The sequence below is a fragment of the Physeter macrocephalus genome, chromosome 16 (assembly GCF_002837175.3).
Source record: "Physeter macrocephalus isolate SW-GA chromosome 16, ASM283717v5, whole genome shotgun sequence".
Classification (NCBI taxonomy): Eukaryota; Metazoa; Chordata; class Mammalia; order Artiodactyla; family Physeteridae; genus Physeter; species Physeter macrocephalus.
The window spans coordinates 33,272,108-33,287,860 of record NC_041229.1 but is presented as its reverse complement, the minus strand read 5'-3'; the positions used below and the strand labels follow the sequence as shown (position 1 = coordinate 33,287,860).

The 15,753-nt window shown below is 36.7% G+C and overlaps 1 protein-coding gene across 1 annotated transcript in view; it reads left to right on the top strand.

Annotated features, from left to right (window-relative positions):
* The window catches only part of CNTN5 (contactin 5), a 1,454,884-nt gene that overhangs the window by 1,334,786 nt on the left and 104,345 nt on the right, over window positions 1-15,753 (top strand). Inside the window, exon 17 of the mRNA XM_055091393.1 lies at window positions 10,151-10,309. Within this exon, the coding sequence (XP_054947368.1) occupies window positions 10,151-10,309 (159 nt within the window). The remainder of the gene's footprint in view (window positions 1-10,150; window positions 10,310-15,753) is intronic.

Sequence of the window (15,753 nt, the reverse complement as noted above, 5' to 3'; positions counted from 1 at the left end):
TGCTTTGTATTTCTGTGGTGTCTGTTGTAACTTCTCCTTTTTCATTTCTAATTTTATTAATTTGAGTCCTCTCCCTCTTTTTCCTGATGAGTCTGGCAAATGGTTTATCAATTTTGTTTATCTTCTCAAAGAACCAGCTTTTAGTTTTATTGATCTTTGCTGTTGTTTTCTTTGTTTCTATTTCAATTATTTCTGCTCTGATCTTTAAGATTTCTTTCCTTCTGCTAACTTTGGGTTTTGTTTGTTCTTCTTTCTCTAGTTCCTTTAGGTGTAAGGTTAGATTTTTTCCTTGAGATTTTTCTTGTTTCTTGAGTTAAGCTTGTATAGCTATAAACTTCCCTCTTAGAACTGCTTTTGCTGCATCCTATAGGTTTTGGATCTTCGTGTTTTCATTGTCATTTGTCTCTAGGTATTTTTTGATTTCCACTGTGATTTCTTCAGTGATCTTTTGGTTTTTTAATAACATACTGTTTAGCCTCCATGTGTTTGTGTTTTTTACGTTTTTATCCCGAAATTCATTTCTAATCTCATAGCATTGTGGTCAGAAAAGATGCTTGATATGATTTCAATTTTCTTATGTTTACCGAGGCTTGATCTGTAACCCAAGATGTGATCTTTCCTGGAGAATGTTCCATGCACACTTGAGAAGAAAATGTAATCTGCTCTTTTTGGATGGAATGTCCTATAAATATCAATTAATCTCTCTGTTCTATTGTGTCATTTAAAGCTTCTCTTTCCTTATTTATTTTCATTTTGGATGATCTGTCCATTGGTGTGAGTGAGGTGTTAAAGTTCCCCACTGTTATTGTGTTACTGTTGATTTCCTCTTTTAGGGCTGTTAGCATTTGCCTTATGTATTGAGGTGTGTCTGTAAAGTTTTTGATTTCTCCATCTAATCTGAATGAGATCCTTGCCAGATAGAGTAATCTTGGTTGTAGGTTCTTCCCTTTCATCACTTTAAGTATATCATGCCACTCCCTTCTGGCTTATAGAGTTTCTGCTGAGAAATCAGCTGTTAACCCTTTGGGAGTTCCCTTGTATGTTATTTGTCATTTTTCCCTTGCTGCTTTCAATAATTTTTCTTTGTCTTTAATTTTTGCCATTGTGACTACTATGTGTCTCACCATGTTTTTCCTTGGGTTTATCCTGTATGGGACTCGCTGTGCTTCCTGGACTTGGGCAGCTATTTCCTTTCCCATGTTAGGGAAGTTTTCAACTATAATCTCTTCAGATATTTTCTCTTGTCCTTCCTCTCTCTCTTCTCCTTCTGGGACCCCTATAATGTGAATGTTGTTTTGTTTAATATTGCCCCAGAGGTCTCTTAGGCTGTCTTCATTTCTTTTCATTCTTTTTTCTTTATTCTGTTCCACAGCAGTGAATGCCACCATTCTGTCTTCCGGGTCATTTATCCATTTATCTGCCTCAGTTATTCTGTTATTGATTCTTTCTAGTGTAGTTTTCATTTCAGTTATTGTATTGTTCATCTGTGTTTGTTTGTTCTTTAATTCTTCTAGGTCTTTGTTAAACATTTCTTGCATCTTCTCAATCTTTACCTCCATTGTTTTTCCGAGGTCCTGGATCATCTTCACTATCATTATTCTGAATTCTTTTTCTAGAAGGTTGCCTATCTCCACTTCATTTATTTGTTTTTCTGGGGTTTTATCTTGTTCCTTCATCTGGTATATATCCCTCTGCCTTTTCATCTTGTCTATCTTTCTGTGAATGTGGGTTTTGTTCCACAGGCTGCAGGATTGTAGTTCTTCTAGCTTCTGCTTTCTACCCTCTGGTGGATGAGGCTACCTAAGAGGCTTGATGGGAGGGACTGGTGGTGGGTAGAGCTGACTGTTGCTCTGGTGGGCAGAGCTCAGTAAAACTTTAATCCACTTGACAGTTGATGTGTGGGCTGGGTTCCCTCCCTGTTGTTTGTTTGACCTGAGGCAACCCAACACTGGAGCCTACCTGGGCTCTTTGGTGGGGCTAATGACAGACTCTTGGAGGTCTCACACCAAGGAGTACTTCCCAGAACTTCTGCCGCCAGTGTCCTTGTCCCCACAGTGAAACCAAGCCACCCCCTCCTCTGCAGGAGACCCTCCAACACTAGCAGGTAGGTCTGGTTCAGTGTCCCCTGGGGTCACTGCTCCTTCCCCTGGGTCCTGATGCTCACACTACTTTTTGTGTGCCCTCCAAGAGTGGAGTCTCTGTTTCCCCCAGTCCTGCTGAAGTCCTGCAATCAATTCCCACTAGGCTTCAAAGTCTGATTCTCTAGGAATTCCTCCTCCTGTTGCCAGACCCCCAGGTTGGGAAGCCTGACGTGGGGTTCAGAACCTTCACTCCAGTGGGTGGACTTCTGTGGTATAAGTGTTCATCAGTCTGTGAGTCACCCACCCACCAGTTATGGGATTTGATTTTACTGTGATTGTGCCCCTCCTACCATCTCATTGTGGCTTCTCCTTTGTCTTTGGATGTGAGGTATCTTTTTTGGTGAGTTCCAGTGTCTTCCTGTCAATGATTGTCCAGCAGCTAGTTGTGATTCTGATGTTCTTGCAAGAGGGATTGAGAGCATGTCCTTCTACTCTGCCATCTTGGTTCATCACTAATTTTTTAGAATATTTTTACAATACTATATTCATAACAATCTTTCAGATTTACAAAGATGTAGAAAAGTTGTCCATAGACTTTAATACTCTAAGTTTATAATAATGATGAACCTTAGTATTAAATCGTATGAAAATGTTTTCTTTGTTCATGGACCTTGTCTGTCATTTTTATTACCACCCTACTCTATTCTTAACTGAAAAAAAAGAAAAAAAAAAAACAAAAAAAACCTGTTAACTCAAATATTTTCATTTAACAAAAAGAGAGGATGGCATATTGGATCTTTGCCTTACATGATAATTACTTTATTTTAAAACTTGTTAATTGTTACACAGCATTTCAAATTCAAAACAAAACTCCTTTGGTCTTTCCACATCTCATCTTCCTTCTTCTCCCTTCTCCCTTTCATCTCTTCTACAGATATTTACTGAGGGACTAATATATGCCAATTACCATGCTGAATATTTAGACAAACGGAACTTACATAAAAATAATTATAGCCAATGTAATAAGTGCTATAATGAGATGTCAAATGTACTAATGTGCAACATTATTATTGCCTGGCATTTTTTTTTTGTAAAAGATCTGTCTCTGCCACTGGATTTTAAACACACCTGGGGTTGGAACCCTATTTTGTCCTCCTATAAACCATTTCCCCCACGTTTCTCCCACCACTCAGCACAGTGCTTTCCACACACATACTAGGAATAAGCAAATGTTTAGTTAAATAGCATATACTTAGATAAGTACATACATTTCACAATATGGAGGCATTGTTTAAAATAATGACTTTTAAAATAATTTTAGAAGTAATACATACTTATTTTACAGAATTGGAAAATCCAAACAAGTATAAAGAATAAAATTTAAATCATTATAGCTTCAGCTCCAAGCAATAACCACCATGTACACTTTAATGCATTTCTTTCCAGTCTTTTCCTATACACATTAGGCAAATTACTATTTATACATTTATATTAACATATAATTTTGCACTTTATTTTTTTGTGAACGTTTCCCATATCATTAAAGTGTCCTAAATATTAGGCAGTTTAATGGCCGCCTAATATTTTATTATAAGGTTTTATGATTTAAACATTACATGATTATTGGACAATTAATTATTTACAATGGCTTGTAATTATATATAATTGCACAGCCACAATTAACATCCTGGGTACATAAATCTTGTTCACTGTCACTGATTATTTTGCTAAGGACTATATTTAGGAAAATAGCCAAATATAAAGAAAAATACTTGGGGATTTATTAACTATGTTGTAAGTTCCATTTTTTGATCCAGCTGAAGTTTTTAAAAAAGTATTTAGAGTAATTATTGCCTATTATTAAAAGAAATATATGTTTTTTAAGAGAACTAATTTAAATATTTTAGTAGAGATTTAATACTCAGAAAGGCAAATTATTTTATTTAAGTTACCAAATAGTTACTTTCCACAATATCTCCTATCATGCCTCACATGTAGGTGATTGTTAATGCTTTTTGAAGACATAAATGAATAGAATAGATGAAATGGAACAGAAGAAATGGAACAATATGGAAGAACTTAATAAATGAATTGTGTTGGTAATTATTCCTATTTGAATACAATAGCTAAATTTCAAGTCTTTTTTCAAAGCATGTTAAAGATTCTCCTGACAAATTCCCTACCTATGAACAAATTCTCAAATCAAACTATTTTGAAGTCTGTTCCAATTATCCATTGTTTTCCCAAAATTAGTGGCTTAAAATATTCATACCTTATTTGCTCTCATGGTTTTGGCAGCTGACAGGCATAGCTAGGTTCTTAGCAGGTATCTCTCATGCACATGCGTCTAAAGGTGGCTGAAGCTGGAATCATTTGAAGGCTTCTTCACATGTCTGGTGCCTGGACTGGGATGGCTGGAATAGCTGAGGGCAAGTTGGATATCCCTCTCTCCACAGGATTCTCCAAATGGCTAGCTTGGACTTCCTGACAGAATGGTAGCCTCAGTTTAATAGGACTTCTAACTAGGCAGCTGGATTTTCCCATAAGAATTCCAGGAGACATGGGATGAAGCTGCAAAGCTTCTATGACTTCTCAAAAGTTACTCTGTGTTACTTCTACCATTGTCTTCTGGGTCAAATATAGGCATACTTCATTTTATTGAACTTTATTGCACTTTGCAGATATTGCATTTTTTACAAATTGAAGGTTTGTGGCAACACTGCATCAAAGAAGTCTATCAGCACCATTTTCCAAAAGCATTTTCTCACCTTGTGTCTCTGTGTCACGTTTTGGTAATTTTTGCAATATTTCAAACTTTTCTATTATTGTTGTATTTGTTATGGTACTCTGCAATCAGTGATCTTTGATACTAGAATTGCAATTGGTTTGGGGCACCATGAACTACACCCATATAAGAAAGCAAATTTAATTGATAAATATTGTATATGTTCTTATTACTCCACTGACCATCTGTCCCCTTATATCTCTCCCTCTCCTTGGTCCTTCCTATTCCCTGAGACACAACAATATCGATATTGGACCATTTAATAACCCTACAATGGCCTCTAAGTGTTCAAGTTAAAGAAAGGGTCGCAGGTCTCTCACTTTAAGTCAGAAGCTAGAAATCGTTAAGCTTAGAGAGGAAAGCATGTTTAAAGTTGAGATAAGCTGAAAGCTATGCCTCTTGCAGCACTTAGCCAAGTTTTGAATGCAAAGGAAAAGTTTTTGAAGGAAATTGAAAGTGCTACTCCAGTGAAAACACAGATGATAAGAAAGAAAAACAGGCTTATTGCTGATATGAAGAAAGTTTTAGGTCTGAACAGAAGATCAAACCAGCCACAACATTCCCTTAAGCCAAAGCCTAATCCAGAGCAAAGCCCTAACTCTCTTCAGTTTTATGAAGACTGAGGTGAGAGAGCTGCAAAAGAAAAGTTTGAAACTAGCAGAGGTTGGTTCCTGAGGTTTAAGGAAAGAAGCCATCTCCATAACATAAGAGTACAAGGTGAAGCAGCAAGTGCTGATGTAGAAGCTGCAGCCAGTTATCCAGAAGATCTAGCTAGGATAATTAATAAAAATGGCTCCACTGGTTAACTTATTTTCAATGTACATGAAACATCCTTCTATTGGAAGAAGATGCCATCTAGAACTTTCACAGCTAGAGAGGAGACGTCAATGCATGACTTCAAAGCTTCAACAGGCAGGTTGACTCTCTTGTTAGGGGCTAATGCAGCTGGTGACTCTCAGTTGAAACCAATGCTCATTTACCATTCTGAAAATCCTAGGGCCTAAATATACTCTGCCTGTGCTCTATAAGTGGAACAACAAAGCATGGATGACAGCATATCTGTTTACAACATGGTTTACTCAATATTTGAAACCCACTGTTGAGACTTACTGCTCAGAAAAAAATATTTCTTTCAAAATATTACAGCTCAGTGATAATGCACCTGGCGACCCAAGAGCTCTGATGGAGATGTACAACAAGATTTATGTTGTTTTCCCTGCCTACTAACACAATATCCATTCTGCAGCCCATGGATCAGGAGTAATTTTGACTTTCAAGTCTTTTTATTTCAGAAATACATTTCATAAGGCTACAACTGCCATAGACAGTGATTCCTCTGATGGAGCTGAGTAAAATAAACTGAAAACCTTCAGGAAAGGATTCACCATCCTAATGCCATTAAGCACATTTGTGATTCATGGGAAGAAGTCAAAATATCAACATTAACAGGAATTTGGAAGGAGTTGATTCCAACTTTTATGGATGACTGAGGGATTCAAGACTTCAGTAGAGGAAGATGTAGTGGAAATAGCAAGAGTACTAAAGTTAGAAGTGTAGGTTGTAGCTGTGACTGAATTCCTGCATTCTCATGATACAACTTTAACAAATGAAGAGTTGCTTCTTACAGACGTGTTAAGAAAATGGTTTCTTGAGATGGCAACTACCTTGGCAAAGGTGCTATGAAAATTGTTGAAACAATTGTGAAAATTGTTTGGGAGGACTGACTCCAATTTTGAAAGAAATTCTACTGTGGATAAAATGCTATCCAGCATCATAGTATGTTACAGAGAACTCATTCATGAAAGGAAGAGTCAATCTATGTGGCAAACTTCATTGTTGACTTAATTTAAGAAACTGCCACAGCCACCCCAACCTATAGCAACCACCACCTCAATCAGTTGGCAGCTGTCAAATTTGAGGGAAGGCCCTCCACCAGCTAAAAGATTATGACCTACTGAAGGCTCAGATAATGGTTAGCAGTTTTTAGCAATAAAGTATTTTTAATTAAGGTATGTACATTGTTTTTTTAGAAATAATTTTATTGCACACTTGATAGACTATAGTATGATGTAAACGTAATTTTATATGCACTTGAAAATCAAAAAAATTGTGTGACTTGCTTTATTGCAATATTAGCTTTATTATGGTCGTCTAGAAAAAAATCCACAATACCACTGAAGTATGCCTGTAGTCACAGACCAACCCAAACTCAACGGGATTGAAAGAATAGGCTTCACCTTTCAAAAAGGGAATGACCTGCACATACAAGGAGGAAAGAAAGTGTTGGTGGCTATCTTATACACAGGCTGCCACAAAGTCCTAAACAGTTTCTTCAATGTTATGTCTATCTCTACTACATAACTTAAATGTGCCATTCCCCAACACACACTTTTTCTCTTTCTTTCATTCCTTCAACTGAAAGTACTCCATAGATTAACAGGGAAAGGAAGAAAGATCTCTGTAATCCTTGCTTTCTTGAACAAATCAGGTTTTACAATCAGATCTGAATTCAGATCTCTGTTGTGCCATTCACTAGCAGAGCTACTTGGGAGAATAATTTCTCCTCACTAGAAGGGATTCTCCTGATACCCACTGCCTAGTGTAACACCTAACATATAGTAAGGTTATTGACTGCGTAACTTATTTATTATTAATCGACCAAATTAGCTCTTTGAGATTCCCTTATGTCCTCTGTGAAATAGGGATTATAATGCCCACCTCACAGTGACATAGAAATAGGTGAACAAGTTAATGTTTGCAAAATACTTAATGCAGTGACTTAATACAGTACAGTGAGGGTATGGTAGCTATTGGTATTATTATTACAGTTAATATTCTTATTTTTATTATCATTAGGCTCACTCCTGTGAGTCTAACATATCCATGTCACTGCAGTCTAACAACTTGTTAGATATCTTCAGTACCTGGATCTCATTTATTTTCCACACTTCATCCTTAGCTACCATTTTAATACTCTGAACATTTATATTGGTGACACATCAAACATATTCTTCCATAAGTCCTTGACCTAATAATTATATTTCCCACTTCATTCCAGATAAACACAAATTCTCATCAAAAGTTCCCTACACTTAAATCACAAATTCTACTATGTTCTTCTCACAATTTCTTATTCTTACATCTTCCCCTCATAAAAACCTGATTTCCTGGACTCTTCTCTTTTATTCTAGTCTGCCAGCACCATTCTGGCTTCACTTGACTCTCTAGTTCTCCTTGAGGCTATGGTCGTTTATACCATTGGCAACTTTGATGATGTCATATCAAATTTATAAACTAAATCTAAATTGACCCAATTAACCACTTTTTCTGGCCCTGGTCCTGGCTTTCTAACCTAACTTTGTTGACTTGGTCAGTTGCACTTCAAAATTATGTTATTGAACCAAACTTGAACTCCAGGACTATTCCAAAATATTTATATTTCACACTTCTTCATGTCTTTCCTCTTTAATCATGGGCTTATTCAGACATTTTCCATTCTCCTCTAGCTCCCAGTCCCATTCTCACCCAACAACCTTCACTTTTTGTGGATAATTTTTCCTTCTTTAGTGAAAAAATGAAAACCTTCCCAAATGAGCTCTCCCAACTTCACTTCTTAACATTTCAAAAGTTTTCTCTCTCTATTCATTTTTTCTTCCTTAATTTCTCTCAGAGGAAAAAAAAATGCCACTTCTCATGTTTATCCTCTACACGTTTGCTCACAAGCCCAGTCTTTTGTCACCTTCCTGATGGAATAGTCCTTGTCTTCTAAGTCTTGAGTCTCTGCTAGCCACTGCTGGTTCTTCTTACTCTTGATAAAACACTCATTTCTCATTTCCTAAAAATGTCATTCACTTGGTGATGTTTAAAAAACACTTTGTCCATCTCATCGTCCTTTCCTTATTTTGTACTCAGAGGTCTTTACTGTCTCCATCTCTTTAGCATTCCACCATTTCTTAGCTCCTTACAGTCTAGGTCAGCCCTTACTGCTCAGACTTCATAATCCCCAAATCCAGAGAGCAACTTGCTACTTAAGGACTAATTTGGAAAATAAAATATTTAAAGGTGGATTATATTTTTCATTGGAAATAAAAGCATTCTTGCAGCTTGAATTGTCCATATTTAGGAATAGAAAAATGTTAATAAGGAAACTGACATTGCTTTTAGCCACTAAAATATAAACACTCTACATATTTTTGAATGTTATTAGAAATCCCTGTTTTAGAAGTAATAATACAGAGGTATATTTCTCCTCATATCAGATCTTGGTTGTTTTTTGAAGCTGGAGTCTACATGCACATCGCTTGATAATCATTATTCTATACCAATTTTTTATGATCAAAAGGGGAATAATCTTCTCTAATTCACCATCCTCTCACCCTCACCAAAAAGTCATCAGCATTATCATCATCTAATCATTTTTCCATGTCTCACTTCTAGTATATACTCTTTCTTGGTCTGAAATCTCATTATTTCAGAGCCTTTCATTGTTCCCTGTTTGAATTTTTTTTAAATTTTATTTATTTATTAATTTTGGCTGTGTTGGGTCTTTGTTTCTGTGCGTGGGCTTTCTCTAGTTGCGGCGAGAGGGGGGTCACTTTTCATCACGGTGCACGGGCCTCTCACTGTCACGGCCTCTCTTGTTGCGGAGCACAGGCTCCAGACGCTCAGGCTCAGTAGTTGTGGCTCACGGGCCTAGTTGCTCTGCGGCATGTAGGATCTTCCCAGACCAGGGCTCGAACCCATGTCCCCTGCATTGGCAGGCAGATTCTCAACCACTGCGCCACCAGGGAAGCCCTCCCTGTTTGAATTTAAGCTACTTGATAGATACATCACACTATTTGTACACTGTACTCTTCCTGAACATGAAAATTAAGCCCATACACCTGTAGGTTTGTGGTAATGATGGGATTGTTTCTGTTCCTGATAGCACTGCCTATCACTCTGTTGTTGCTTCTGTAAGCTGTGATTGATTTCAAGAGTTATAGTTGCTCCTGACATTCAAATCCTTGCATTTGTTTTTAATTATATTTTCCTCTCCTATAAAATGCAATGCTAACTGGTAGCTGCCTCCATCCACAAAGTATTAGAAAAAAAAATCTAAACTATAATTAAGTTATCCCCAGAAATCATGGAAACCAACTTGCATCTCATTTCTTTTTTACTGTCAACGTTCATTACTAAATATGTATTTCATTAAGATACTTACTAGTTTGGTTGGGTCCTTACTGGAAATACAATTTCTCATGGCTTGACCTTAACTTTATCCATTCCCTTTTGCTTATAGGTCCCCCAGGCCCACCAGGGATAGTGATCGTTGAGGAAATCACTGATAGCACAGCCACACTTTCCTGGAGTCCAGCCACTGACAACCACAGCCCAATCTCCTCATACAACTTGCAGGCTCGCAGCCCCTTCTCCCTGGGCTGGCAAACAGTAAAAACAGGTAAGAGGCTCTAAGGCAATGTCAGACACCACCAGAGCAGCTTCCTATGTCATGAGCTATATTTACTAACAATCTTAGTAGGATTATTTTGGATTCTGGAAATTTTATTATTTATGACAATATTAATCATTGTTGCCTTCATTTTATAAAGTCACTTTGGGCTTCCCTGGTGGCGCAGTGGTTGCGCGTCCGCCTGCCGATGCAGGGGAGCCGGGTTCGCGCCCCGGTCTGGGAGGATCCCACGTGCCGCGGAGCGGCTGGGCCCGTGGGCCATGGCCGCTGAGCCTGCGCGTCCGGAGCCTGTGCTCCGCAGCGGGAGAGGTCACAGCAGGGGGAGGCCCGCATACCACAAAAAAAAAAAAAAAAAAAAAAGTTGGTTAAAGTCACTTTGCTTTCTTCTTTTCTCATTTCCCAAGGAAGGGCCACATAATTTATCTTTGTTTATTGAAATAACTTAGACTCACATAAAAGTTGCAAAAATAATACAAAGATTCCCAGTGAGCCCATCCCTCACCTTGCCCCAATGAAAATATTCTACATAACAATGGCATAATGATCAAATCAGGAAACTGACATTGATACAATGCTATAAACCACAGATCATATTCAAATTTCACCCTTTTTTACATGCAATATTTTTAGGGTATAGTTCCATAAAATTCTATGAAATTTTATTATATCTATTCAAATCACTACCAAGACAGATACAGAACTGCTCCATTACTCCAGTTACTTGTGCTACCCCTGTAGAGTCACACATCTGTTTTATTTATAAAAAGAAAATCTAACATAAAATCACATTATTTAAAACAATACAGCATTTTAATGCTTACTTCTAAGATGTTTGCCTTACAGTTGCATTATTTTAAAAATAATTTTCTTCCCTGAAGGTTTTCTCGTCACATTATAACTAAACTTCCTTTCCCTCTCCAAATGTGGCTGTCTGCAGGGATATGTGAAATTACACTCAGTTGATATTTATCACCAATTTAGCATATTGGTGAAAAAGTGTACAGTATCTATAAAATGTAATATTCAGAAGCAGTTGTCCATACTGAGCAGGGATTTGTGATTTTATTTTCTATCTAAATATAAAATTGATTTCCTGCATAGAAGTGAAATATAAAGTCAGTAAAATATCTCAGCGCAGTAACCATAAAACTCAATTAATCTGAATGTTATAAGAGTAAAGTGGTCCATCTCATTGCTTAAGTAATTTAAATTTGAGCAGAAAATTGTTTTTGGGTAAAAATTTGAAATTTAGGGGAAAGAAAGTATATTCATCCACATGAGAAATACAATTCAGGTTTTTCCTTTTTTTCTTAATTTTATTTATATATTTATTTTACTTTGGCTGGGTTAGGTCTTTGTTGCTGCACAGACTTTCTCTAGTTGTGGCCAGCGGGGGCTCTTATTTGTTCAGGTGCATGGGTTTTGCATTATGGTGGCTTCTCTTATTGCAGAGCATGGACTCTAGGCACACGGGCTCAGTAGTTGTGGCACATGGGGTTAGTTGCTCCAAGGCATGTGGGACCTTCTTGGACCAGGCCTTGAACCTGTGTCCCTTGCACTGGCAGATGGATTCTTTTTTTCTTTCTTTTTTTAAACATCTTTATTGGAGTATAATTGCTTTACAATGGTGTCTTAGTTTCTGCTTTATAACAAAGTGAATCAGCTATACACATACATATATCCCCATATTTCCTCCCTCTTGCATCTCCTTCCCACCCTCCCTAACCCACCCATCTAGGTGGTCACAAAGCAATGAAGTGATCTCCCTGTGCTAGGTGGCAGCTTCCCACTAGCTATCCATTTTACATTTGGTAGTGTATACATGTCCATGCCACTCTCTCACTTCGTTCCAGCTTACCCTTCCCACTCCCTGTGTCATCAAGTCCATTCTCCATGTCTGCATCTTTATTCCTGTCCTGCCCCTAGGCTCTTCAGAAACATTTTTTTATTGCATATATATGTGTTAGCATACAGTATTTGTTTTTCTCTTTCTGAATTACTTCACGCTGTTTAACAGTCTCTAAGTCCATCCTCCTCACTACAAATAACTAAATTTCGTTTCTTTTTATGGTTGAGTAATATTCCATTTTATATATATGTGCCACATCTTTATCCATTCATCTGTCGATGGACACTTAGGTTGCTATATATGTGCCACATCTTCTTTATCCATTCATCTGTCGATGGACACTTAGGTTGCTTCCATATCCTAGCTACTGTAAATAGAGCTGCAATGAACATTGTGGTACATGACTCTATTTGAATTATGGTTTTCTCAAGGTATATGCACAGTAGTGGGATTGCTGGGTCATAAGGTAGTTCTATTTTTAGTTTTTGAAGGAATGTCCATACTGTTCTCCATAGTTGCTGTATCAATTTACATTCCCACCAACAGTGCAAGAGGGTTCCTTTTTATCCACACCCTCTCCAGCATTTATTGTTTGTAGATTTTTTGATGATGGCCATTCTGACTGGTGTGAGGTGATAACTCATTGCAGTTTTGATTTGCATTTCTCTAATGAATAGTGATACGGAGCATCTTTTCATCTGTTTCTTGGCAATCTGTATATCTTCTTTAGAGAAATGTTTATTTAGGTCTTCTGCCCAATTTTGGATTGGGTTGTTTGATTTTTGATATTGAGCTGCTTGGAAATTTTAGAGATTAATCCTTTGTCAGTTGCTTCATTTGCAAATATTTTCTCCCATTCTGAGGGTTGTCTTTTTGTCTTGTTAATGGTTTCCTTTGCTGTGGAAAAGCTCTGAAGTTTCATTAGGTCCCATTTGTTTATTTTTGCTTTTATTTCCATTTCTCTAGGTGGTGGGTCAAAAAGGATCTTGCTGTGATTTATGTCATAGAGTGTTCTGCCTATGTTTACCTCGAAGAGTTTGTTAGTGTATGGCCTTATATTTAGGTCTTTAATCCATTTTGAGCTTATTTTTGTGTATGGTGTTAGGGAGTGTTCTAATTTCTTTCTTTTACATGTAGCTGTCCAGTTTTCCTAGCACCACTTAATAAAGATACTGTCTTTACTCCATTATATTAGGTCTTTAATCCATTTTGAGCTTATTTTTGTGTATGGTGTTAGGGAGTGTTCTAATTTCTTTCTTTTACATGTAGCTGTCCAGTTTTCCTAGCACCACTTAATAAAGAGACTGTCTTTACTCCATTATATATTCTTGCCTCCTTTATCAAAAATAAGATAACCATATGTGCATGGGTTTATCTCTGGGCTGTCTATCCTGTTCCATTGATCTATATTTCTGTTTTTGTGCCAGTACCATACTGTCTTGATATCTGTAGCTTTGTAGTATTGTCTGAAGTCAGGGAGTCTGATTTCTCCAGCTCCATTTTTCTTTCGCAAGATTGTTTTGGCTATTTGGGGTCTTTTGTATTTATATACAAATTGTGAAATATTTTGTTCTAGTTCTGTGAAAAATGCCAGTGGTAGTTTGATAGGGATTGCATTGAATCTGTAGTTTGCTTTGGGCAGTAGAGTCATTATCACAATGTTGATTCTTCCAATCCAAGAACATGGTATATCTCTCCACCTGTTGGTATCATCTTTAATTTCTTTCATCAGTGTCTTATAGTTTTCTGCATACAGTTCTTTGTTCTCCCTAGGTAGGTTTATTCCTTGGTATTTTATTCTTTTCATTGCAATGGTAAATAGGAGTGTTTCCTTAAATTCACTTTCAGATTTCTCATCATTAGTGTAAAGGAGTGTGAGAGATCTGTGCATTAATTTTATATCCTGCTACTTTACCAAATTCATTGATTAGCTCTAGTAGTTTTCTGGTAGTATCTTTAGGATTCTCTATGTATAGTATCATGTCATCTGCAAAGAGTGACAGCTTTACTTCTTTTATCCTATTTGTATTCCTTAACTTTCTTTTTCTTCTCTTATTGCTGTGGCTAAAACTTCCAAAACTATGTTGCATAACAGTGGTGAGAGTGGACAACCTTGTCTTGTTCCTGACCTTAGAGGAAATGGTTTCAGTTTTTCACCATTGCTAATGATGTTGGCTGTGGGTTTGTCATACATGGCCTTTATTATGTTGAGGTAAGTTCCCTCTATGCCTACTTCCTGGAGGGTTTATATCATTAATCGGTGTTGAATTTTGTCCAAAGATTTTTCTGCATCTATTGAGATGATCATATGATTTTTTCCTTCAATTTGTTAATATGGTTTATCACATTGATCGATTTGCTTATATTGAAGAATCCTTGCATTCCTGGTAGAAACCCAACTTCATCATGGTGTATGATCCTTTTAAAGCGCTATTGGATTCTGTTTCCAATAATTTGTTGAGGATTTTTTCATCTATGTTCATCAGTGATATCGTCCTATAGTTTTCTTTCTTTGTGGCAGCTTTGTCAGGTTTTGGTATCAGGGTGATGGTGACCTTGTAGAACGAGTTTGAGAGTGTTCCTCCCTCTGCTATATTTTGGAAGAGTTTGAGAAGTATAGGTGTTAGCTATTCTTTAAATGTTTTATAGAATTTGCCTGTGAAGCCATCTGGTCCTGGACTTTTGTTTTTTGGAAGGTTTTTAATCACAGTCTCAATTTCAGTGCTTGTGATTGGTCTTTATATTTTCTATTTCTTCCTGGTTCAGTCTTGGAAGGTTGTGCTTTTCTAAGAATTTGTCCATTTATTCCAGGTTGCCCATTTTCTTGGCATATAGTTGCTTGTAATTATCTCTTATGATCCTTTGTATTTCTGCAGTGTCTGTTACTTCTTCTTTTTTGTTTCTATTTCTGTTGATTTGAGTCCTTTCCCTTTTTTTCTTACTGAGTCAGTCTAATGGTTTATCAATTTTGTTTATCTTCTCAAAGAACCAACTTTTACTTTTATTGTTGTTTACTATTGTTTTCTTCATTTCTTTCTAATTTATTTCTGATCTGATCTTTATGATTTCTTTCCTTCTGCTAACTTAGGGGTTTTTTTGTTCTTCTTTCTCTAGTTGCTTTACGTGTAAAGTTAGGTTGTTGATTTGAGTTGTTTCTTGAGGTAGGATAGTATTGCTATAAAATTCCCTCTTAGAACTGCTTTTGCTGTATCCCATAGGTTTTGGGTCATTGTGTTTTCTTAGTTGTTTTCTTCTACATATTTTTTTATTTCATCTTTGATTTCTTCAGTGATCTCTTGGTTATTTAGTAGTGGTTTACTATTGTTTTCTTCATTTCTTTCTAATTTATTTCTGATCTGATCTTTATGATTTCTTTCCTTCTGCTAACTTAGGGGTTTTTTTGTTCTTCTTTCTCTAGTTGCTTTACGTGTAAAGTTAGGTTGTTGATTTGAGTTGTTTCTTGAGGTAGGATAGTATTGCTATAAAATTCCCTCTTAGAACTGCTTTTGCTGTATCCCATAGGTTTTGGGTCATTGTGTTTTCTTAGTTGTTTCTAGGTATTTTTTGATTTTCTCTGATTTCT